At 35.2% G+C, this 26,892-nt stretch overlaps 1 protein-coding gene across 3 annotated transcripts in view; it reads right to left on the reverse strand.

The window, feature by feature from the left end:
* Positions 1–570: 570 nt before the first annotated feature.
* DHX29 (DExH-box helicase 29) overlaps positions 571–26,892 on the reverse strand; it is a 45,521-nt gene continuing 19,199 nt past the window's right edge. Inside the window, exons 9-27 of one of the 3 annotated variants that reach the window (XM_020893133.2) lie at positions 26,581–26,746; positions 26,195–26,318; positions 24,199–24,807; positions 22,828–22,971; positions 18,535–18,711; positions 17,047–17,187; positions 15,899–16,043; positions 15,668–15,785; positions 14,979–15,063; positions 13,515–13,603; positions 12,425–12,553; positions 12,260–12,335; positions 11,365–11,589; positions 10,118–10,254; positions 9,599–9,692; positions 5,650–5,952; positions 4,758–4,889; positions 3,118–3,214; positions 571–846 (exon numbers count right to left, since the gene is read on the reverse strand). In XM_020893133.2, the coding sequence (XP_020748792.2) occupies positions 800–846; positions 3,118–3,214; positions 4,758–4,889; positions 5,650–5,952; positions 9,599–9,692; positions 10,118–10,254; positions 11,365–11,589; positions 12,260–12,335; positions 12,425–12,553; positions 13,515–13,603; positions 14,979–15,063; positions 15,668–15,785; positions 15,899–16,043; positions 17,047–17,187; positions 18,535–18,711; positions 22,828–22,971; positions 24,199–24,807; positions 26,195–26,318; positions 26,581–26,746 (3,038 nt within the window). In that variant the 3' untranslated portion in view covers positions 571–799. Of the gene's footprint in view, positions 847–3,117; positions 3,215–3,493; positions 3,785–4,757; positions 4,890–5,649; positions 5,953–9,598; positions 9,693–10,117; positions 10,255–11,364; positions 11,590–12,259; positions 12,336–12,424; positions 12,554–13,514; positions 13,604–14,978; positions 15,064–15,667; positions 15,786–15,898; positions 16,044–17,046; positions 17,188–18,534; positions 18,712–22,827; positions 22,972–24,198; positions 24,808–26,194; positions 26,319–26,580; positions 26,747–26,892 lie in introns of those variants that run through there. The other 2 variants (XM_070476682.1, XM_070476681.1) reach the window with 2 other exon arrangements.

Raw genomic sequence — 26,892 nt, forward strand, 5'->3', positions numbered from 1 at the left:
ACAATCTTGACAGAAAATGGAAAATTTCTCAACATAATCAAGATGGAGTTTCAAAAATCCTCAGTAAGTGAAACAAAGAAAACCACTGAAAGATATCTAAGTATGCTTTAGTATCTTAAAGTTACTGACCTTATCAATCCTATTATTAGTACAAAAAAGATTCAAGAGCAGTGATACCAAAGCTTATGATTGAGGAAAGTGGTACAAATGGTGTCACCCCGGGTTGACAGTAGCATTATCCATTGCTGCCTATCCTACGTGCTTTAGTGAATGCTACTAATGTAGATGGCATCTATTAATAGTGTATACCTTATTTAAGTTTTGACTTTTCCTATTAAATAACTGAAGTTGTATATTTTTGTGAAAATTTAATTACAACTGGTTTTGGAGCTCACTTTCTCCTTTGGGAGAAAGATCTTTAGACCTTTTCCTCCTCAAGAAGGTTTGAACTCTCTAGACATCAAGGACTGATAAGAGGATGAGGTGGGTACGCAGGGAATCACAATAGTAAGTTACGATACTACAGACTCAGGCTTTGTCTGTAAGGCACATGATGATGCATACCACATGGATGATACCAAAGAATTTATTGTAAATGTAGTGGCAAATACACTGAGAATAACCATCATTAAAAAGAAATTAGAAAATTTCACACATTTAAAGTATGTGCTTTTTCCCACCACCTTCACATGATGACTAGTACCAACATTTTAAGTACTGAAATACTTCATGGGATGGTCCATTTTCACATAATTTCATGACTCTCTTCAAAGCAGTTGATCATGAATTGCAGTTTCAATTATTCTGTTTTTATCAATTCAGTAATGATCTGGAGAATCTTGTCATCTGGATGGAAGAAGAAAAAAACCAATGAATAAATTCACCACTGATTAATTTTTCAGTGTATACACATGTAAACCACAGGTATATTTTATTAAAAGATTCTTTTAAATTAGAATACACAGTTAACACCAGCAATATTCACTTATAAAACTAGATATGCCTCTATTATTTCTTAAAAATTCTATTCAGACAGTAAATTTCCTAACTTTTTCACCTAGTTCAAGTCTACTTTTTGATTCATCCATGTACTTCAGAATTAGCCAGGATGCCAACAGTATGGGCAAGGAATAAAGCACTCTTTATCTGTTTCTCCATGTTTAGTTCAAAGGAAACAAAAAAATTTACCAGGGAAGTGCTCTAGAAGTGGAGATGGCAAAGTGACAGACCTCTCTACACAACAAAGGAATCAAACACCAATTAATTGGACAAACAGACTAAATAAGGGCTACATTATTTGTTAGAGGTTTTAACAGCTGCCTCTGCTTTTAATCAGTTGGTCTGATATTGTGACTTCATAACTACTTTCTGAATAGTTGTAATTATCAGGACTCCAAGACTGAAATTCTTATCTTATTAGACACTTCAGTAAGAAAATGGTCTATGTTTCAATGACTGCAATGGCGAATTTTGATAACTGGGCCCATGGCTTGACACTCAGGCTCTTGGAGGCTATAGTGGCATTAAATAAAAAGGAGTGAGGGAAGAAAGTTCACTGGCTGTAAGGCGAACATGACAGGTCTAGAAAGAACTATGATTTTTAGTCTGAGGAACAGTATAGTAAAGAAAATACAAGAGCAACTTTAGAAAGAACTATGATTTTTAGTCTGAGGAACAGTATAGTAAAGAAAATACAAGAGCAACTTCAGTTATTTCTTTTTCAAAAGCTTGGTGTCCCTTGTATCCCTACTTCTTTAAGTCCAGAAATAGAGGACACTAATGTACTTCATCTGCCCTCATCAAAGATATATGCTTCATCAGAGGGCAGGTTCTACTTTTCCTGTTATGGCAAAGGGAAACATTGAAATCATTTTAAAATTGACTTTTCTTAATTTGAAAGTTGAGGTTCAACCTGTCCTTAATATAATGTATTTTTCTGGGTTTGTTTTAGGCTGTGTTGTAGTGCAGAGTTCCTCAAGGGAAGAGCCCACAAGACCTGATCTAAGTTTCCAGCAGTACAGGAAAACTAACACAGTTAAGTGCTTATTCATTCACCTTCAGTTATGGAAATTAACATGAAGTGTGAGACTTCAGGGCAGTAGCACTAGACCAGTGGCTCCCCAACTTGCCTACTGACTAGAATTAATTGGGATGTCTGTTAAATATAATCACATTGAACAAACTGATCAATTCTTATCATTAAAAACAGGAAAATCAAACTGATGTGATGCAATGGAAAGGATATAGCACCAACCAAAAAATATTCTTTTCCTAAAAACCAGATTCTAATCAAGTCATTAGATATAACTACCACTTTTCAGGAAATATAGAGAATGTATATGTATATTAGTCGCTCAGTCATGTCCAACTCTTTGTGACCCCATGGACTGTAGCCCACTACGCTCCTCTGTCCATGGAATTCTCCAGCAAGAAGACTGGAGTGGGCTGCCATGCCCTTCTCCAGGGGATCTTCCCGACCAAGGGCTCAAACTCAGGTTTGCAGAAAATATAGAGAACAGAGAAACATTAAGTCAAGGCATGAAGATGCAACTGCCCAAATCCTAAACGTAAGAAATTCTACCAGGAAAACAACCTGGTTTATTAAAAATAATTGCACTTAAAAATGGGGATGGTAGTACAGGGTAAGTATTACAGATGAAAAGATTATAAAATAGCAATATGGCCATAGGCCTCTCCCATAGAGGAGATTCAGTATGCCTGAGTTAGGTCTTTGGATCATATATATATATATATAAACAATATATATATATATATTTAACAACTGCCAGGATAACTCTGATCATTTGGCAAGTCTGGGAAATACTATACCAGACTACCCTGGAGGAGGGCATGGCAACCCACTCCAATATTCTTTCCTGGAGAATCCCAATGGACAGAGCAACCTGGCAGGTTACAGTCCACGGGGTCATGAAGAGTCAGACATGACTGGGTGACTAAGCACAGCAAAGCACATACCAGACTAAGAGGCAACTCAGGTGTCCATTGCAGATTTCTGTTGAAGGATTACAGACCAACAGATCTACATTTGGGAGACTGGTAGAGAAACATAATGAGAACCTCAGAGAAAGTTCCTCTTGCTTAGAGTCACACACTTACTTTCAAGAGACATCTTAGGGTTTTCAAGCTTTTTTCTTAAAACAGAATCAATGAGAACTCGTAGCTGCTTAAAAATGACAGCTATCTTAACAGGTGCCTGTTGAGAGATGACAAATTGAAAACGTTAATCCCAGGGAGTGTGAATGCATTCAAATAAAATCAAGGTAAGCATATATGCCTTATGATGTACTTCAACACATATTGACTTAAATATAAAATGTTATGGGAAAAATAAATTACCATCTGCAGCTAAGAGACATAAAGTTCAATTTCCTTATTAAGTACCCATAAACTTGATACCTCTTTCCAGAATAAAGCAACCATTTTGCAATTGTTTTCTTCTCTTGTATCAACTCTATGGGAGTGAAGACTACAGTTTCGTTTTTGTGCTTTTTGATTTTATTGCTCAAAAATGCTTCATTTTTTAATTTAGCTTTCTCTGTGCTTGTGCTTCCAACGTTTTCACAACCATCTTCTGCTCCTTGATGAGGAAGGCATGCTTGTCCTGTCACGGACACATTTACCACACATGGAACCATCATAAGCCCAGCTGATGTGTTTTTTCATTTTAGATGACCGCATAAGAACTTTAGGTCTCACAGCATGAACTCCTTGAAGTCGGCCTGGGCACAGCCCACATGCAGATTCTGGTGCTTTCCCAACCTTCCTGGCATAAAGGTAAACAATTCCATTACCAGGGATTCGGGACAGCCTGGTTTTGTTAGAGGCTGTACTGTAGGACGGCCTACGATGGTAGGTCAGACACTGGACCATCCTGAATGCCTCTAGATATCGTCCCCGGAAGAGGAAGAAAGAGGACTACAGGTTTTAAAATGGGATTTTTTAAAGTAGCTTTACTGAGGAATAATTTATAGATCATAAAAATTACTCACCGTGTACAACTCAATGATTTTTAATAAACTTATAGAGTTGTACAGCCATCACCACAATCCAGTTATGGAACACTATCACCATCTCCCCCTCTTTGTGAGAAGTGCACATATTTTTTAAACTGCCTTTAAAATTTACCTCTCCAGTCTTAGACAAACAGCTATCATGGTATATCATAGCAGAATATATTAGATTTGCTTAAAGTGGTCAATGTTGATAAGTTACAGAGAAATAAACTTATTGTCGGTAGCACTGGTTGATCTAATTTTTCCAGAGGAGAATTTTAACAGTATGAATCAAATGAATTTGTGTCTTAATAGGTGGCATGATATAGTAGAAGGAGCACAAGTTTGAGGATCAGATAGTTCTAGGTTTAAACCTTGCTCTACCATTAACAATCCATGTAAGCTATTTAACTTCTCACTCAACTTTAAGTGCCTCGTCAGTAGAAAGAAATCGTCTAACAAGGTTGTTAGGGGTATTAAATTAGGATGATCCATGTAAAGTTAGCTACTGAAGTCCACACACATGGCAAATTATTATTACTGACAATAAATGCAATATGCAATTAGGAATACAGTGATTTTAAAATTAAACAGATTTAAAACCATACAGGCAAGATAAAATACAGACGTCTTCTATTTAAGTCAAACCATAGGAAGAAATCCTGCAAACTTCAATTAAAAAAAAAAAAAAAACTACCTCAATGGTATTGGCAGTAAAATTTTAAGATCAGTTGTAGCACATACCTGAAAATAGATCCAGCCATCAACAGAGATAAGGCGTTCCCGGTGCTGAACTTCTATATCACCACCAAAAAGTAACACTGGAAAAGGGGTTATTAGGGTAGTTTCCCTCAAATACACTCGGGCATATCTTATCTGTATTAAAAAAAAACAAAACACTTCACAGCCTAAAATAATAAAAAATTCATTTATCTGTTTCATGTAAGCATTTTTCTGTAATTTGCTACTATTTTAAATCATGTTTTATAAAGCTACATGTCTACATTCTGTTGCACAATCTTTTATAATAATCATAGTCACCACCTGTGTATTTATACTATTAAAGGATTTTAAACATTAATTGTAAGGCTGAATTGTATACCTTGAACATAAAGTATGAATAAGCAGTGTTATGCTAATGCTGTTAAATAATTAATGGAAAGATAAAATTATGATTAAGTTTCAAAGTGTCCGGTTTCTACAGCAAGGTTCAGCAATGACTATTAGTCAGGAATTAGTCATGTTTTACACATTTAAGTTTGCTGATAAGCTGGGAGTTACTCAAGCCAATGCTTGAAATTATGGATCTTTATTAATTTAATGAGCTATGATTCAAAAGATTGACTGTTTTAATCTACAAATATTTGCTATTAAGTCATCTTAGGTTGCACTGTGTCTCAGACTGTTGCAACATCACGTTTAGTTCTATCCCATTCCATATCCCCCTTATTTGGAAATGTGGAAAAAAGACATGTTTATAATTTTGTGGAGAAACCATGAACATCTTGATTTCAAATATGAATAAACATGAATAACTCAGTTTAAGAACCATATATAGTATTTGGTGGGCATCCAAATTTCTTATGACTTCTAGAATAATGCCCCAAACACTGGAATTTAAGAATGAGCACTTTACCTTCTCCTGGTATAAAAGCCATCCATAAGTCTGCAAATCTCGATTTACTGAGGATGGATGTACTTGTGCTTTGCCTTGGGCTGTCTCCACAATGCAAGCCAATTTTTCTGTAATATCAACTGATTTTGTATAGATTATCTTTCCCACGTTGTCATACAGTCCAGCAGTAAGTACAGCTTTAAGAAGGGCAATTTCTTGGAAGGAGAGGGCCTGTGTGGCTCTGTTTCCTTCCAAGCTATTAGAAGTTGTAGATGATAAAAATCCTGCCGCTTTAACCAACTTGATTAACTCCTGCTTTACATCCTAGATTGGTTTGTTAAAAAGAGACAAGATCATAATCGATTAAAGAAGGTGCCAACCAGCCTTGTACTTTATATTACTGTTTCCTATCAAAATGGACAGGATTCCAAAAAGCTAAAAAGAAAATTACCACATGATCTAGCAATCTCACTCCAGGGCATATATCCAGAAAAAAAAGAAAACACTAATTCGAAAAGATACATGAACTCCTATGTTCATAGATGTTTACAATAGCCAAGACATGGAAGAAACCCAAATGTCCATCAATAGACAAATGGAGAAAGATAATACACACACACACACAATGGGATATTATTTGGCAAAAAAAAGAATGAATTTTTGTCATTTGCTACAAAGTGAATGGACCTGGAGGGTATTATGCTAAGTGAAATTAAGTGAGACAGACAAAGACAAATACTGTATGTTATCACTTATATGTGGACTCCAAAAAAATAAAATTAGTGAATATAACACAAAAAAGAAACACAAACACAGAGAACACGTTAGTGGTTACCAGTAGGGAGAGGGAAGGAGGGAAGGGCAAGGTAGGGGTAGGTGGCTGAGAGGTACAATCTACTATGTGTAAAATAATTAAGTTACAAGGATATGTTGCCAGCACATGGAATATACCCAATAAAACCCAATATTCTGTAGTAACTATAAATGGGCTATAATCTTTAAAATTTGTGAGTCACTATGTAGTATACCTAAAAATTTATTAATATTATAAACCAACTACATGCTAATTTAAAAAACCTTATAGAATTTGGCATGCTAAAATGTTTCATTTCTAATCTTATTATGAATATTAACATTTGTCAAATATTTTCCTAATCCATCATATTACTAAGTAAAGCCAGCGGCATGAAGTAATATCTCTGCATTTTTTTTTTTTTTTAATTTTTTTGGCCACATCTCATGGAATGTGGGATTTTAGTTCCCTGACCAGGATCAAATCTATGACCCCTGAATTGGAAGCATGGAATGCCAACCACTGGACCGCCAGGGAAGTCCTTGTGCATTATTCTTTGAATAAATAATACTTTATTAGTTTAGCAAACTCTTTAGATTATGCATCTCATTAACATATCAGTTTATTTTCAAGTTTAACATAGCTAATACTTTGAAGAACTGTCTTAATATATTACTATTCCTCAAGTTCCACAAATATATAATAAAACTTTTGTAAAAATGAAAAAAAAAGATAACCTGCCATTTTCAGCAATGTTGATGGACTAAACAGTATACTTAGTGAAATAAGGCAGAGAAAGACATACATATCATACAGTGTGATATCACTTAATTGTGGAATCTAATAAATGTATACAGCAAAACAGAAACAGACTCACAGATATAGAGAACAAACAAGTGGTTACCACTGGAGGAAGGGAAAGGGGGAGGAGCCTGATAGGGATATGGAATTAAGAGGTACACACAAGTATGTATAAAACAGATATGCCACTAGGATATATTGTACATCACAGGGAATTATAGTCAGTATTTTGTAATCACTTCTAATGGAGTGTAATCTAGAAAAATACTGAATCACTATGCTGTACGCCTGAAATATTATAAATCAACCATACTTCAATTAAAAAAAAACTAACATGATGCCCAACCATTATTTACTAAGCTATAGCCTAAATTACATTAGGGAAGAAAAAAAGATACTGAAAAGTGAAGGGGTCATCTGATTATATAACATAACTGATTTTTTGGTACAGATTATCTTCCCCAGACTTTAAATATCATAAATATGAGTGTCTAATATGTGAAATGTGCCTGAATGCATTTCCATTCAGTGTATCTACTTCAGCAGTAGCTCTACTTTCAGCAGTTTTACTCAGTAAGGATGGTCACATAGAGAACACTGAGGAAGAATTACAGAGGACTCTGATCCTAGACTGCAAGAACCTCCTTCACTTGTCTCTGGGAAACAATTTCCTAAAGAACTCTTGACAATGTTTATTAATGGCAACCATCTAAATTTGTTGCTTAAAATCTTTTTCTACCTTTAGTAGTGCCAATCAGCTAAAATACCATAGGGAGGATGAGCATTTTTTTTTTAATCCAATTTTATTTATTTGCCATTTTTAAAAAAATTGGAGGCTAATTACTTTACAATATTGTGGTGGTTTTTGCCATACATTGACATGAATCAGCCATGGGTGTACATGTGTCCCCCATCCTGACTCTGCCTCCCACCTCCCTCCCCATCCCATCCATCAGGGTCATCCCAGTGCACCAGCCCTGAGCACCCTGTCTCATGCATCGAACCTGGACTGGCGATCTATTTCACATATGATACTATACATTCTCAACGCTATTCTCTCAAATCATCCCACCCTTGCCTTCTCCCACAGAGTCCAAAAGTCTGTTCTTTACATCTGTGTCTCTTTTGCTGTCTTCCAAGGAGGAGTAATTTTAAAGTAGACAGGATATAAGTGATTAAAAGATTAAGTTTACATTTAGGATTTCCTTGAGGTTTCTGGTTTGGGATTTAAGGGACTTTAATTCTAGGAGAAGAAAAATCAGACAGACAGTTGCTATAATACTACAAGACTGGTAAAGAACTGAAAACCCTGTAACCTAGGGGAGGCAAAGAAAAGGCTGATAGAAGGGAGGGAGTGGGAGGCAACTTGAAGGCCTGGAGGAAGTGGGGTGCAGACAAAGGAGTGTTGCTTATCTCTCTTTATCTTGAACCTGAGCCAGACAACCTTTTAAAATATGACATAGAATAGGGGAATTATGTGAGTGGTAAGTTTATTTTCTGAATACTTTTATAGCACGTCTGCTCTAAACACCATTTCCCTTTAAATGTTGTCCTACTCTTGAGACATATCAACCAATTTTAATATGTGGACCTTGTGTGGATCATGATTTGAACTAGCTGTAAAAAAAAAAAATTATGAAAAATCAGGGATATTTAAACACTGTATAGTTGATGATATAAAGGAATTATTTTTCAAGGCATAATGCTAAAGAAAAAAGTCCTATACTTCAGAGGTATGTAACAACCTGACATCTGGGATTTGCTTCAAGATAATCTAGAGGGCAGATAGTGGATTAAGGGGAGTATAAGTAAAACAAGATTGAGCACATGTTGATAATTATGGAAGTGGGAAATGAGTACACAGTTCACTATACTATTGTCTACTTTTATGTATAGTTGAAAATTCCCATAATAATTCAAAATAACAACTGGTTTTCAGCGTTGAGAAAAACTGTAGAATATGCCCAATTCAATTTCTTTTTTTTAAATGAGAAGCTGAGACTAAATTAACCTTCTCCAAGCTTGAGCTGTTGAATAGACAACTATCCTAATTCCCAAACTAGTGTTATTTCTATGAAATCATGTTGCATCTTTGACCACTTCCTGAATGTAATATGATTGTTAAACACTATTTTGGAAGCACAGAGTCTTAACCACTGAACAGCCAAGGAAGTCCCTGTTAAATACTATTTTGAATCACTGTGTAATACAGGTTACCTGTTGTGATAAACAAAACAATCACAAATTTATTAATTCAGCAAATGTTTATTAAACACTTACTATGTGTCAAGCACTATCCTAGGCATTTCTTTTTCCAAAACAATCCCACTGGTCCACCATAAGACCCTAAATTAAGACAGCTGCATTAAGACTTACCTCTAGGGTTAGCAGTGATGTTCTATTAAGAAAGTTCTTCCGGCAATATGCTATTTCAGAACGATAGCCTCCTTCCTGTCGTGCTTTTTTCCATCTATGTAAGAAAAATGATCAAAGTTTAATGTTTTTAAACTCACTTTCAAAGGTACTAACCATAGCTTTAATTACATTATAATCATATAAAACGAGGAAGGGCCTTGCCTGTTCTAAGAGCCAGTCAATTTCAACTACAATATAGGTATTTTTTGCTTATATATAACAGAAAATTAATAACTTCAAATATAAGGTAATATACACATAGTAATACAAAGTACATTGTTCTTAAATTTTAGGATTATAAAAATACAAATGTCTAAAGTAATTATACTTGACAGATGAAGTAACAATACTAAATTTAAACCTTAAATGTATCTTTTTAATGAAAGTCAAAGATAAATTTTTTAAACAGTAAATACCCTCAGGTTTGACCTACTGACAAAGCCCAGATTATTTCTTTTTTCTTCCAGATTATTTCTTTACCCCAAGTATGCATTGTAGATTGTCAGATGATCTGAATCTGCCATGGCCAAGGCTGATTTCGCAAGATCTGCTTCATCTTTTCGACCAATTGGTGTGGTAAAAGGAGACTTCTCTGTCATAACTGCAGCTAATGTTGCCTACCCATAAATAAACAAGAAAATTTAACCTTAAAAGAGGTACATACTGAAAGTTGATTTGTATTGTAATAGAAAGCAAATCATAAAACAACAGCACTTTCAAGTTTCATGTTTCTTCTTTTGAATTTACTGTGTTCTATAATAGCTAGCATTTTCATTTTAATTAGTTACTTTTAGTTTCATTTTATGGAATTTAAAAAATCTGTCCTTTACTTTTAATATCATCTTTGTGAGACAGGGAAGTAATACCAACAGAATCAGGGATTTTAAAAAACGAGTATTTGTGAAAGTGACTGACTGTCACACGGTTAAAAGAAATTCCTTAATCACAGATCAGAATCTTGACACTGAGTCTGAATTTCCACTGCCTGCAATGCTCTTTAAATAATTCCTACATAATTTGGACTATGTAACAACCCATTTGTTGTTGCTGCAGCTTTTCAGATCAACTATCATGGCAGTAGATATTTCTTGGACTCAACACAATTCTAGTATATATTTCTGATACTAGAAAAAAAAGAAAGACTAGAGTAAGTCATACTCTCCCCATTTTGATTTCAAACAGCCTTATTTGTAGTCCCAGAAAAGGCTACAACTTGATAAAGTTGGAATGGCAAAGCAGGCAAGAGATTCAGAGAGGCAAAAAGTTTGTTAATTCTGAGATCATTTGAGAAAATAGAATTGCTGGTAATTGCTAGCTCAGAGAAAACCCAGAAAAAAGGAAGGAAGTTTTGATTCTACTTAAGTGTGGAATTCAAAACTCTCAATGAATCCATCTACTATATGAATCATCTGCTATATATATATATATACACACAGAAAGAATTAAGTAAATATTTCAAGTGGGATGTTTGATAGCAGAAGTCTAGACAAGCCAAAACCCTTTTACAAAATAATACCTACAATACACAAGAGTATATGGGTGAAGATATTTTCTTGTGTATAAATATAAAAAGTTAAATATTCAAAAATTCTCATTAAGCATTCAGATTTTCTGGCTTTAATGTTAGTACAGACACCCTATTTAGTTAAAAAAATTTTTCCCAACTTAATACCTCCCCAACCAAAATGATATTTACAGTGAAGAAGCAGCAGTGTTGCTTGTCTTACCACTGGATCCAGGCAGCCAAAAATGGCGCCAAAAATAAGCATCTTGCCAATCTTGACATTCACAGGCAGAGCTGCAAGGTGTTGGCCCAGTGGAGTCAGTTTAGGCTCATTTAGTTCACAAGCTCCAATTTTTCGGAGTAAATTCATTGCATTGCTGATTACTTGAAGCTGAGGAGGATCTAAAGCTTTGGAGAGGAAATCTTCAGGAGAACCAAGATTGCATTTCTGCAGATTGAAAAAGTGATAAAATTCAGATGTGATCAGAAAGAATTAACAAAAAGATGGTCAAACTGAAACTAAATTTAAGTAAAATTTTAAGCAAAGAGGAGATTTTTCCAGTTGCATATTTTTAGTTTCTCCATTCCTGATTTTTATAGAACCAAAAAATCTAAGAACTGAAGGATATTATAGATCTTTCAGACGCGGAAGCCTTTGGTCTAGGTCAGGACTTTTCAAGTCCAGCTCTATTGTTAGTGGGCCCAGATAATTCTTTGTTTTAGGGGACGGTGCTGTTCACTGTACAGTGTGTAGCAGCATCCCTGGTCTTGACCCACTAGACGTCCATAGCATGGTCTCCCTCTTCCCGCAGTTCTGACAACTAAAAATGTCTCCTGACATTCCAGGTCTTCCCTGGTGAGCAATATCATCCCCAGTTGAGAACTAGTGGTCTGGGCTGAGTCTGTATTTTAATTTCTTAAAGTATGAGTGCCTATGGCAGATTTAAAGCACAGTGGGTTTACTTATAAAATATGGGGGAAGAGGGAATTTATTAGAGCAGAGTAAATAAAATACTTGAAAATCTAGTGCAATAGAAGGTAAGATAAGTTTAGGTCTTTTTCTTTTTTCTTAGAAAGGGGTGGAGAACAAAAGTTCATCTAAGTTCCTTTGGGATTACCATAATATGAAGACATAATTCCTCCAAAGGCACGCGCAAGATTTCAGGGACAGAATAGTCCATAAAGCCTTCAAATCTGAAAAATAAGGTAAAATAATCCTAAACACATATTATCAGAAATGCCACGCTGGTTTGCGTGTTTTTAATCTCCAGGCTATGCCATACCTTTCTCTCGTGTACATGCGGAAACAGAAGCCATCTCTGACCCGCCCAGCTCTCCCCTGGCGCTGCAGAGCGCTGGCTTTGCTGACAAATGTCTCGACCAAAGAACTCATCTGACTGCTCTCATGGTACCTAGAAAAATGTTTTAGGAGAGAATATGTAAATAACTGACTTAAATAAAAATCTAAAAAAAAAAACTGGAAGTATTTGATTCTAAAGTTGAAGATTAGAATGCCCATTAATTATGCAATAAGAAATCTTTGAAAAAGTGAGAAATTCTGCTGTGAGCATCACAATTCAAAGCACCTTTCACAAAATACAGTTCAACCCTGAAAACACTTCCTCTGAAGGTATAGTTAAAAAAAGTCAGGAGTCTATTTTGTACTGGACAGTCATACTCATTTCCAAATATTGCTGAAGTTTTCTAATATTAGGGACAGTGTATATAGATTAGAATAGACCATGAAGATGGTCTTATTTGTTAAACATAAACGTCAAAACACTTATAAAGCAATAATCTTTCTGTTAAAGTTAAATTTAACAGTTAAAGTTATCTACTATGTGCCAATTACTGTAGTACATACTTTCAATTTATGAAATTTTAATTTTCCCACTTATATATGAGAATACTGATGATTATAACTGATATAATATTACTTGCTCAAAATTATAGATCAAGATTTATAATCTAACTCTAATTCTAAAACCCATGCTTTTTTATAATCCCACAAATAATGTTTTTGTAAAACAATTTATTTTACAAACTAACTGATAAGAATTTATGTCTGAACATTTTCTCAGCACTTTCCTATCAGTAGCAGTACACTGATATTACTTATGGGAAAACTGATGACATTAATTTTGACGTTTATTCTCAGACATTTTAAACTTCCCTACAGCTTCTCTGAGACCTTTTGTTTTGGACAGAATTAGGACATTTAAGATGTTCCCCATGTGATTCTGAGATCTACTGCTTGTTTTGGCAGTACATGTACTGACTGGAATGGTTCTGTGATGTCTCCTAACAATTCAACAGTTCCAAGCCCTTTTCAGGTTAAATATGTTTTGATTTGGGAGGAAAATGCAAACTTACTTATTTTCTTTCGTTCTTCCGGTATCAATTACAAATACAACATCTGGAATAGTGATACCCGTCTCTGCAATATTTGTTGCCAAAACAATCTGAAAACACAAAGCCAAAACATTTAGGTAACAACTTTCAGCAATGTGATGGCACACTTATAAATTCTGTAGTTTAGCCAATGCATTTTAAAAAGTGAATTTCAATTATTCTTTACAAAAATTCACAATCTAATTGCTGTTACTGTGTAACTGAAATTTGCTCTAATTGATTTTATCACCTCAGCTTATTAATTAAACTTATAGGTTCTTATTCCAACAGAAATACTATAGTCCCTTCAATTCTAGTCAGTCATCTTAAAAATGATACATGTAAAATGGGAAAGTGGGTCAGAGAATGGAGACTGCTCAGCAGAAACTTTACAATTATTAGGGAATACTTTCTTTAGTAAGAACTGGTGGCTTATTGTCCCGGCTCTGCTACTTATTAGCTTTGTGACCTGGGCGAGTCATTTTACCTCTCTGGTCTCAAATTAAGAGGTAGAAATACATGATTTCTTAGGTCCCTTTCTAGCTCAAAAATTCTTAACGGTGATGGCTGAACAGCCCTTCTTCTTGTGTGTGTTTTTTTCTTCTGTTGAGTCTTTGGAGGTGAAACATTTAGGAAACTTTAGGTCAGTTCAATATGTTATCACTCTATCTCAATACTGAATGCTTGCTTTTCTTATCCTTCATCCTAGGAAAGAGAACCCAGATTATTAAGACTTAGATAGGACCTAGGTGATCAAAGTGTTTAGAGGTGGTGGAATTCTTTTCTTCAGATGAAATCTTCCAGAGAAGCCCAAATGTTACAGATCAGAGCATAACCTATGAACCCCTGGAGTTTTCAGAGCACAGTTAGAAAATCATACATTTAATTCAACTCCTTTTAAAGATGAGAAAGTAAAGCTGAGTAGGTTGCCAAAGGCAGCAGCAGCTTCGGGACAAGAATCTGAGAAACTCTTTTTGCAAAGTTTCTCTTCATTCAGAATCCTGAACAGAGGAGACAATGAAAATACCTTAAGATTGTTTCCTAACCTAATGTTCTCTGTGCTGCAAAAATGATCAGGGATGAATAGACTACAGAGAACAAAAAAGAATCCTCCCAGGATTCAAGTAGCTTCTGACATCAAACATCCTTTGCATTCTCTTCTTGAAGGAATAGTAGTGACTTTTCCTTCTCAAAAGCAACAATAATGCCATGTTTTTAAACTACCACTCCTCTAAAGTTATTGATAACACATAATATAAATACCTAACATAATATAAATTGAATTTTAATATTGGGTTCACTTTTGATGATATTAGACTGCAGAGCATCTGGAGCCTGCCATGTGCTATAAGGTACTTAATAACTGTCTTTGATGATAGGGAATCATTTTCATGAACTGTTCTCAGGTGGATCACATATAAATAAATTTGATGTACTGAGTTTTACCTTCCTGACTCCTTGAGGAGGAAGTGTGAATGCTGCAGCTTGATCTTGAGTTGAAAGAATAGAATGCAGAGCTATCACTTTATATCTGAAAGTTAAAATCATAGTTCTTAGCAAGAGTTTCTCTTTAGAAGACACTGCAAAGAATAACAAAATTTATTTGCAAATGGGAAGCAATTAAAAAATTTTTTATTATGAAAAATTTTAAACACACAAAAGTTCTGAGAATATATACTCATTGATGAGAAAAATTTAATATGAATTATATGAATGTAGGGATTAAAGTATTTTAAAAACTATATTCTGATGCCAAGGTGATAATGATAACAGCAGTAATAAACTATATAAAAACAGACACAGTACAGAGCCAATTGTTTGTATGGATGATAAACTGCAATGTTGCTGGGGTTTTGCACCACCCCATGGGTTGGGGAGGGGAGTCACCATCTTATTTTTAACTACATGTTTCCCTCTGCTAAATCATATTAAGAAAATAAAACAAATGTGGAAAAAGTACCTAAAATTTTTAGTAGATAAAATGCTATAACACAAAGTTAAAATAAGAATTGCTTTGTCATGGACAATTTTAACTAAAGGTGAAAAGACTTTGAAAGCTCTGATCAAGAAATTTAATATACAAAACATTGCTCCATTTTAAAACTACCAGGAATATAATGAAGATCTGTAGTTACCGTTCTGAAAAAAATCTTCTGTCAGTTGATAAGAGATCATACAACTGTTGAATATGAGCAAGGCCTGGTAAAAAGATCAGTACTGCTCCTTCAACATTTTTGAACTGAGGACTTCTGTCTGAAATTTTTTGAAACATACAATATTCAAAAATAAGGAACAGCATATAAAATATTAATATCTCCGGTTAGTTGAAAAAAACAAATGGAGACACATGAGAAACAGGTACATACCTAAATATGTAAGAAGTTCCAAAATGAGATCCAGGTTGATTTTATGAGGATTCATGTAGAGAATAGCATGCTGAGTACGACTGCTATACTTTTGGTAAAATGGATTTAAATCAGTACTTGTTCCAGTCTGAACTGGGATGTATTCCTAAAAGAAACATAATCAGAAAAACCTGAACAAAAATATGAAGTAAACACAAAGAAGGAAAAAACAAGCTACTTGGCATTTATTCAAATTTGTATTTTTCTGTCACCATTATTTCATTAAAATATAGCAAGAATACAATTTTTAACAGTATTAAAGTATGATAAAATTTCATCTCTATCCTATTAATTTCATCCAGCCCCCTTAAGTACAGCAAAACTTTTAATCTTGGCATGTAAACACTTAAAGAAGAAATGAAGAAAAACAGAATAATGGCTGCATTGTTCTGTGGCAACTGAAAAGCAGGCAGGCCAAGAGGTCATGATAACTTTATTAATTTACACCTGCCTCATTCATTCTAGATTCTACTTTGGTTGCTGAGTTCCAACCATCTCCTTTGAGATACTACCTTTAATTTTTTGAAGTCTCTTTAGTTTCTAATCTCTACTTCTACAGTTTTAAAAAAACATTTTAGTTTTTGCTTCCTTGACTTACCTGCTTAATTAAAAGATAAACTAACTTTAAATTTGTCCATTAGATGAATGGAATATTGTAGATACAGTGAAAATATGTAAATAGTACCACTGGTCAAAATGCAGGATAGCGTAGCTTTTGTGATATTCCTAAAATTATGTCATTCAAACTAAACTAACTCTCTATGAAGAACTGTGCTTCCCTGGATGATACAGAGCTAAGGCTGGCTCATGCCAGGATAGAGGCTGCTAAGAAAACCAGTGGCAGGGATCTAGACTCTGGGCCTGCCTCAGTCTATTTAAGGCATTGAGGTAAAGCAAATACCGTAAACCAAACAGTAAGTAAAACAGTTAAGAGTCAGTAAAACAAAGATCAAAGAAATGATGTTTAAAATTTGCTCATAATCATATCTGTTATTTCTCTAACAAAATGTATTTGAATGCACCGTGCCAGCCACATGATTTTAAAACTCTTATGGTAGTCTGTGTCTTGGATGTCATCATCAGATGTCTTTAAAATGTTTCCTTCTTACCTGATACTTCTTTATTCCCCCTGCTTTGGTTGTGACATTAATGGTTATTTCTTCTTCCTCCTCCAGAAATTTCTGACAATATTCTGAGTCTTTCTCCAGTACAAAGCCTGTTTCCTCTATTATATCTTCAAGATGAAAAACCTGTACAGGTGAAGGCATATAAACAGTGAGCTCAAATTCATTTCAGTAACTATCATCTTAAAGAGAACAAGGAATTGCTACCTCTCTGAATGTTACCACATGCTAATGAGAATATTATGAAAAAAACTTTTTTTCCTGCATTATTTGGGAATGCAGAACTTGCCTGATACAGATGGATCTGTACCTAGTAATTCCAGGACAAAGTACATTATGGTGTATATTTTTTACATGTGAAAATCAATTTAAAGATTCTTTATCAGCTGAACCAAAAGGGCAAACATTAAGAATAGAAGAAAGCTTCAAAGAAAAATCCCCCTAAATTTGAGGAATGGGTGGAAAGTTCAGTTCAGTCTCTCAGTCGTGTCCAACTCTTTGTGACCCCATGGATTGCAGTACGCCAGGCTTCCCTGTCCACCAATTCCCAGAGCTTATTCAAACTCATGTCCATTGAGTTGGTGATGCCATCCAAACATCTCATCCTCTGTTGTCCCATTCTCCTCCCACCTTCAATCTTACCCAGCATCAGGGTCTTTTCCAATGAGTCAGTTGTTCACATCAGGTGGACAAAGTATTGGAATTTCAGCTTCAGCATCAGTCCTTCCAATGAATATTCAGGACTGATTTCCTTTAGGATGGACTCATTGGATCTCTTTGCAGTTCAAGGGACTCTCAAGAGTCTTCTCCAACACCACAGTTCAAAAGCATCAATTCTCTGGCACTCGGCCTTCTTTATAGTCCAACTCTCACATCCAACTTCCACATGGGTGGAAAAACAGTTCCTTATTGTTAGGCAGCGACCCAATCTGGATGTAGATTTGGCTGTGCTATAGAGTTGTTTTATGCTGTGTACCTCTGACGTATGTCATTCAGCACAATCCTCCTTCCAGCCCACTATTTGGCAGCTCAGCTATCTGATTCCCACGGCCATCTCCAGGTCCTCTCTTGACTTGCATTACCTTAGGAATAGTTCCAGGCTCAGACTTAAGGGGGAGAAGGCAATGGCACCCCACTCCTGTACTCTTGCCTGGAAAATCCCATGGACGGAAGAGCCTGGTAGGCTGCAGTCCATGGGGTCGCTAAGAGTTGGACACGACTGAGCGACTTCCCTTTCACTTCTCATTTTCATGCCCTGGAGAAGGAAATGGCAACCCGCTTGTGTTCTTGCCTGGAGGATCCCAGGGACTGGGGAGCCTGGTGGCTGCCATCTATGGGGTCGCACAGAGTAGGACACGACTGAAGTGATTTAGCAGCAGCAGCAGCAGCAGACTTAAGGGCCTATATCTTCTGGGGACACTCACTGGTGGGAATGTAGTTTCTGTTCACATAGGCATTATTAAAAAAACTTACCTCAACAGGATAACTTCTTCCTGAAATTCTCAGAATAGGGCAGTGTGTGAAATAGGTAGAAAACTTTTCACTGTCTACAGTGGCACTCATGAGAATCAAATGTAAATCAGAACGTTTCTGTAAAATTTCCTTCAAGATAATTAGTAGGAAGTCTGACTGGACACTTCTCTCATGAACCTAGTATAAAGGGAATTTAAAAAAAAGGTCATATATAAGGTCTGTGGGTGTTATTTGCTCAGTTGTGTTCAACTGTTTGCAACCCCATGGGCTATAGCCCACCAGGCTCCTCTGTCCATGGAATTTTCCAGGCAAAAATACTGGAGGGGTTGCCATTTCCTTCTGTAGGGAATCTTTCCAACCAAAGGATCATACTCAGGTCTCCTGCACTGCACGCAGATTCTTTACCATCTAAGCCACCAGGGAAGTCCTTACATAATAATAAGATCTAGTAAGAAGTTAAAACAATCAGACCTTCAAATCTACTAAAAGTTAATCAATATTTACATACAGTCAATACACAGAGAAGGTGAGAGAAGCTGTGTATCAAATGAGGTAGATCTTCCAAACTGAAAATAAAGTCACCCTCTTATTACTGAAGTCAGTAAAAATCAGCATATAACGACCAAGATTAGCTATGATAGTAAGACTCTACCTTAGGAGTTAGTCTGTAACTGTTCAGCTGATAACATTAAAGTATCTCCCGAATTTCACTCAGAAGCCAGTGTAATGCTTAAAAGCTCTGCCACTAATATAAAATTGAATAGACACAAAACTGCAACAAGACAGATGGTTATACACTTTTCTGCAAAGGGGTAATTTTTTTAGTATGAATCTGACAGGTTCTATCAACTGCCTAAGAAAATGGGTTTTAAGCTTTTCCAACAGATGAATTTTAGGGATGAGCACTGTAAACTTGCTATAGAGCACTGAAACATGGGACGTTATGAGAACTTAGTATCTGCTGGATGTACTAGTCTGTACTGCAATTTGCTGTACTGGATTTATTTCTACCTCATTTTATTTCCTGAGATTTAAACCAGCATACAAAAGATAGAATACACTGAGATAACAAAAATTAAAACAGGATTGATCAACAAAAATTAAAACAGGTTTGATCATTTTGCTTGGAAGGGAGCCAATAGTGGTTAAATGTTCAGACTCTGGAATTACTTGCTTGGGCTTAATTCTTCTTGGCTTGCACAATTAAAATATGACTTTAGGAAAGTTATTCAAATATCCCTGGGCCTATTTCTTCTTCTATAAAACAAGAATACAAATAAGACAAATTTCATAGAGTGGTTGGCTATCAGAGGATATCAACAAATAGTACTCAGCATTGTGCTAGATGCTGGGGAATAATGATTGAGATAGTCATTTCAGAGTTTATAAGAGGATATAAGTTTATAAGAGCCTTATAAGAGGATTCTGTAGAGGATGGCTTGAAATTACATCTGAAGGGCTGCTATTTTTTTTTTTTCAGTCTAATATTCTTTTTTGGTTTTGTTTTATAGTTTTTTTTAAAAATTGGAGTTATTGATTTACAATGCTGTATTAGTTCCTGTTGTACAGCAAGGGGTAGCTAATTCAGGTGGTCAGGAAGGCTACTAAGAGGGAACTGACATCTATGCTGAGAACTGAAATGAGTTTTTAAAAAAGGAGGAAAAAACAATATGATAAAGGGGGAAAAAGTGGTCATGGGACATAACTTGTGCAAAATCATGGAGGGCAGTGGGATCACACTACATTTCAAGAAATGAAGAAACAAAAATTATGCCGAGAGCATGAGTTGAGGGATGGGCAAAAGACAGAGAGGGTGAGGCGCCCAGTAAGTCATATGAGGCCTCATAAACCCTGTTAAGGAGCTGAGACTTTATCCTGATGAGTCAGGGTGGTAAGATATTTTAAAGGAGGAGAATCATGCGGTTTGACCTTTGTTTTAAAAAAAGTGACTCTAGCTATAATGTGGAGAATGTAGAAGAGAGCAAAACAGAAAGTGGGCAGTTTAATTAGAAGCTTATTAAGTAATTAAATAAGATAATGGTAGCCTATATGAGGGAAATACCAGTAAATATGGAGAGAAGTAAATGAATGTGAGAAAAGTATTCAAAAAAATCAACAAAGTCCAGGTGACCAGATTTAGAGGATATACAAGAAAGAAGGAATAATTTTGGATGTTTTTACTTTACTGGTTTGACCAGGATATTATCTCAAGCTTGAGAGAAATATTTTCTGATAGATGAAAACAGGTCTGGGGAACCTCCTCAAAGAGATGGTAATTTATACAGGTTATCAATTTTTAAAATTTATTTTTTGCTACACTGCTCTGCATGCGGGATCTTAGTTCCTCAAGCAGGGATTGAACCTGTGTCCCTGCAGTGGAAGCATGGAGTCTTAATCACTGGATTGCCAGGGAAGTCCCCAATTACTGATTTTTTAAAAAAGAAAATTTAAAATGAGGATAAGACATAAAATACAGCTAATAAAAATGTAAGTACATTTGAGAGAGGTGGGCAAAAAGATTGGCTGTAAACGTAACAGCTGCCAGAGGAAAAGCTGCATAACTCTCACACTGACGATAACTAAAACAAATCACACAACTATTCCTAATAAGAAAGTCAGAGTATCATCCTAAGCATCTTCATAAAGAAGCTCCTGAATAATATAATGAACTCTGTCCCAGCATCTCTTTCATCATTATATTTAACATGATGATGAATTTCACTGAGTTTTCTCTTACTCTTATTGTACTGTTCAATAAGAGGCTGAAAGTATCACACTGAAGCACAGTTCAGTAAATCAGGTCTACAGACTGCTATTAATACAAAACCATCAAAGAACAGCTCCCCTGCAGTTGGTCTAACTTTTAACTTAGGGTTCATTCTGATATATATTTACTAAACAAACTTCCCTGGTGATTCAGACAGTAAAGAATCTGCCTGCAATGAGGGAGACCTGGATTTGATCCCTGGATTGGGAAGATCTCCTGGAGAAGAGAATGGCAACCCACTCTAGTATTCTGGCCTGGAGAATTCCATGGACAGAGGAGCCTGGTGATCTCAAAGAGTTGGACACAACTGAGTGACTCACACATACACAGTTTTTTAATAATTTGGAGTTCCCAGAAAAACTACTGGCTGATGCAAATATTTCATCTTACCTAGCAGAAAAAATTTCTCATTATAAATAGACAAATTAGCATTTTAAGTTGATTCTTGACTAATAAAATCCAGGTATTAACAAACATGGCTACAACTGTCACACCCTAGTTCCCACCCATCACTGCCAGGAGCAATTACCCATGGGAATGCTCAATCAAGCTGCCATACATCCTCTTTCTTTCTCTTGAATTTCTATCACTTACCTATTACCAAAATATTGTTTTTAAAAACATCTTAATCTGAGCTAGTACAACAATAGGAAAATGATTAAATAAATTATGGGATATCCAAATAACATACTTCTATAAAGCTATTAAAAATGATATTTTTGCAGACTAATGATGTGAAAGAATTATAAAGTGAATATACATACAAATTATAAAAAAATACATATATAAATGCACAAATGGCAACATTTTTTCTAAATCATGAAACTACAGATAATTTTTATTTTCATTTTTGCATCTCTCTATACTTCTAATACTTACTAACCAAAAGGAGGAAAATAACCCAGTAATCAATATGTAGTCTATTAATTAAAAATCAAAGAATGATTATACTTTCACTAATGCCTTCTGAACTTGGTGAATTAAATTCATAAAAACTTTTCATCAGGGAAATTGAAAAAAAATTTTAAATAAGTGAAATGCTATATATATAATTTCTTCAAAAAATGATGTACAAAGCAAATCACTTAAACATACACTAACTGATAAGAAATGTCTGCAGCCGGCTTCCCTAGGCTTGAACCCCTAGTTGCAGAGCTTATTGGCTGTATGAACTTGAGTAAGCTATATAACCTGTGTGCCTAATTTCAGATAATAATATCTACTTCTTTTGATTAAATGAAGGATTGCTGGAAGGATTAAATGAAGTTATATATATGAAGTCCTTAGAATAGCCCCTTGCATACAGCAAATTTTTTTTTTTTTTTGCATACAGCAAATGTTATACAGTATTTGTTAAATAAATCAATTAGCATGAGACCTGTTAGAGGAAATTAACTAATTACACGTAAAGTGATTGGCATTTAGTAAAAATGAAGAAAATGTTAGCTAGTATTAGAAGTAACATCTTTTTAACACAAAAATGTTTAGAATCATTTCCCGAACATACAGCGATAGAATCTACTCACCTCATCTACAATAACATGAGACACATTTGTTAGGAGACCATCTTCTTGAAGTTTTCTTAGCAAAACCCCTGTTGTACAATAGAGTAACCTGGTAGACTCACTAGCACGAGACTCCATCCGGATCTGATATCCACACAGAGAATTCTGAAGGGAAAACACAGAGCCCAGACTAGATTCTCACAAATGATCTGGGAAATAAGCGTTAAAAACTGAAGTACAGGTGCTGGTCCTGCTTAGACAGTAAATCTTTTTAGTGCCATTTATTGCTTGCCTTTGTTTTCAATTATACCAAACTATAAAATTTGTTTTGGCAATTTAAACAAGAAAAAACTGTTTTCAGAATTTTGAAACAAAAGGCTGTTCACCTGCTTTGAGTACCATTAACACGATTATGGAAATATTAATAGATTTAATCAATTTCTTACGAAATTATCTTGGAGCAAAATATTGAGGTGCTCAGGAACAGAATTTAGATCTGCTCCTACAACTTAAGTCTACTCTTCTATCAAGATCTCATAAAAGCTTCAACCATTAAAAACCAGTACATTTTCTTTCTTACTCCTTCACTTATTCCTTTGCTGTGTTTATAAACATGTCTGATATCCCCTTAACGTAAATTCCTTATAAGACAGAAATTGTGCCCTTTGTCCCCTTACATGTCATGAGAGAACCCAGAAAAATTGCCACATAAAACTTTAATGAAGGGCTATCTAACTTAAAGATAGACAAAAATGTTAATACCATATCTAGAAAGAACAATTCAAAGCATAATTAAATTGAATTACATGAACTTGGAATTCATTATATTTGGTTCTAAACCAATTTTATTAATTCCTACATTTTGCAGTCACTCTGGTTAAGGTTTGGCCAGTTTTGTGTACACTTTTATCCCCAAACACATGACAACAGGTATTTTAAGTTCTTTTTTCTATTTTTTTTTGAAAATAGTCTGACATTATCTTCTATATTGTTTTTTGCTTCTGTTCATTGTTAATGAAAATCATTCAGGAATATATGCTACAGAAAAGACTTCTAAATACTGAGATCTGGTATTAATTTATCTGTATGTATTTATATTCTTTGAAGGATAAACTTAGTAATGTAATATATTTTAGTACTCAGTTATTAAAGTGAATATATTTTTCCTCTTACATGAGAATTTTAATGATAATTACTTACAATCCTTTTCCTATAAAGGAGAGTGGCATATCATACCTATCAAAGAAAACATGAAAAGCACCTGAGATGTGCTATTGAACAAACAGTATCGGCCAAAATTCATGTATGGTACAGGTTCCACTTGGATCCCAAGAGCACAGGTAAGTAATGTCATATCACCATTCTCTGAGGTAGAGTTGAACAACATTTTACCTTTCCTCCAGGTCCATTTTCACAGCCCAATTCATCACACACTCTTGTGGCTAAACTTACTGCTGAGATTCTTCGGGGCTGGGTACAGACGATGTTACATTTAGTTGTTCCCCACTCATTCAGAAGCAGATCTTCTAATAGAAAATGTGGCACTTGAGTACTTTTCCCACTCCCTGTTTCACCCGCCACAACCACAACCCGGTGCCTTTTAAGAGTGTCAACAATTGAATTCCTGTGTTTAAACACAGGTAACTGCTGCCTTTCCTTTAGAAGTCTCTGGTACTTAGGTGTGCTTTGCAACTTTCTAAAGAGGTTTCTAACAGGTTCCAAATCTTCCACCTTTTCTGATTCCAAGGACAGTGCAGAAAAGTCCTCATCAGAAACTAAATTTTCCCAAGATTCCTCAGGATCTTCAGAGTTTTCTCTCTTATTTTCAGAATGCTGTTGTTGCTGCTGCTGCTGCTGTTTCAGTTTATTCAGAAGTTTGGTGATAAAAAGGTCACGTGGTTTATTGGTTTCCATTTTATTTAATTCTTCCTTTTTCTTTTCCGCATCACTCCACTCTAGCCAAACATCTCGGTAAGTAGGAGGAAGTAACTGATGAACTGACTATAAATGAAAAAAATAGTAATACATTGTGTTCACTAATTACTGGACAGCAAAATTCAATAGGTTAGAACTGAAAAGAATAGCTATTGCTTCTTAAAATATCTCTTAAACTAGTAGGTTACTACTGTACTTTAAGATAAGATATACATGCATATCTGGAGATAGGAAATGGCAATCCGCTCCAGTATTTCTGCCTGGAAAATTCCATGGACAGAGGAACCTGGTGGGCTTCAGCCCATGGGGTCACAAAGAGCCAGACACGACTGAGCACACACATACATGCATATGATGCAAATATAAACAGCAATCATATTCAGGTTTCTGGACTTACCTAGCTGTGTGACCTTGGGCAAGTAACTTAACTTCTTGGTGTCTTAGTTTCTACATTTGTAAACCGGGGCTAATAATTATACCTCCCTTATAGGCATACTCTGAGGTAAACTTTCAGTTAATCAAACACAGTGCTTATTCAAGAACACAATAAACTATTAAACATGTTTATTATTTATTCCTATAGTGGTGCTATTTAAATATGCAGATGATCCACAAAACATTTCTCAAAGTTCCCTCTGAGATTCCATTTGTATATTACAAGTCAAACTATTTTAAGGGAACTCCATTAGATGTAATCTAAGTTATCCTGCCTCTGTTTTATAAAGAGCCCACAATTATTTTTTGTAACATTGACAGTCATTTCCATCAATTAAGCTTAGCTTATGATACCTTATTTTGCAAAACAAGGGAAATAAAGACATTAAGAACTTTTACTGAGAGAAAATGGAAAAGAACTATTATTTGGAATTCCACTTAATCAGTGTCTAAATTTTCAGTAGTTCAAATTCCCCAGGAAGAAAGATATACTTATTACAAGGAGAAAGTGTTGACAGTACTCCCAACCAAAAAAAAAAAAAAAGCATAGTGTTATCTGAAAAGTGCTCTCTTCAGTAATACTTTATTTTCATCATTCCTTAAACTGGACGCTTTAGTCAATATAACCTAAAAGTGAAAACTGGAACCAATGTCTTGTATTTTAAAGTTGAGAGACAATATAACACTTAAGGAAAACAATCGTTTAAGAATTCTCCTTAATTCAATCACTCTAGCACAGTTTTTTAATCTTTAAATCAGTACAGCTTGCAAAGCTGGACCAAATGGTTCAGTGCCTCTGGTCCAAGGAGAGAAAGCTCGAACTATGTTTGGAGATGAGACAAAGTCAAAATTATAAATAAGCAGAAACAAGGACTACTCAGAAGCCGCATTCAGTGAAAACTGGCACAAAGGGCCATGATTAAATATTCCCTCCCACATGCAGATAGTTTTATGTTGACAAAATATACCCATTACTCCACAAGTGAATTCTGAGACACGTGGATCTATAAAAACTTACCTGCCCTTTCACCAAACGATAAAGAGCTAACGTAGCTCCCAGGTGCTGAGCCTGCATACCGTCCTCTGTTAAGATCGTAGGGCACACGACCAGGACATCATCTTCAGACTTGATTACCCTCACCCTAAAAGAAGCCAAAGACATTTTCAAATAAAATTGATGAAGTAAAAATGGTCAGAATTCCATTAACACTGAACTGTAGTTTAAATTATTTAAATTAAATAGTCTCACAGAAAACAATATATTAATACTAGGTAATGATTTATAGGCATTATCAACCTAGAGATGTGGAACCAGCTTCCTGAACGTCTACTTAACTCATAAGAAAAAAATATGTTTTTATCTTAGATTTTTCTAAAAGTTCACTCAGTTAGCCAAAAACATACCTACATTTCCAGTATCTACCTACTGCAACTTTTTCAAAGGAAGGATTTGGACTCTTGGGAAGATTCTTCCTGACCCAATCGATCAGAAATTGTTTGGGAGATTTTCCAGTCCAGCTTCGAGCAGTATAGTCAAAATTTCTTACATCATGAGGTTCTTTCTTCTTCTCTAAAATGACAAAGATTGGTTCTTTAAAAATGCTTATGTAGTAACACAGAATATCTTTTGAAGGATTAAAGTTCTCTCATCTTTGGGAACAGATTTTTTTTGAAGAGAATAGGTTAGAAAAGGACAGACAGACCTGATTTGAGCAA

Source organism: Odocoileus virginianus, chromosome 14 (genome assembly GCF_023699985.2).
Source record: "Odocoileus virginianus isolate 20LAN1187 ecotype Illinois chromosome 14, Ovbor_1.2, whole genome shotgun sequence".
NCBI classification, from domain to species: domain Eukaryota; kingdom Metazoa; phylum Chordata; class Mammalia; order Artiodactyla; family Cervidae; genus Odocoileus; species Odocoileus virginianus.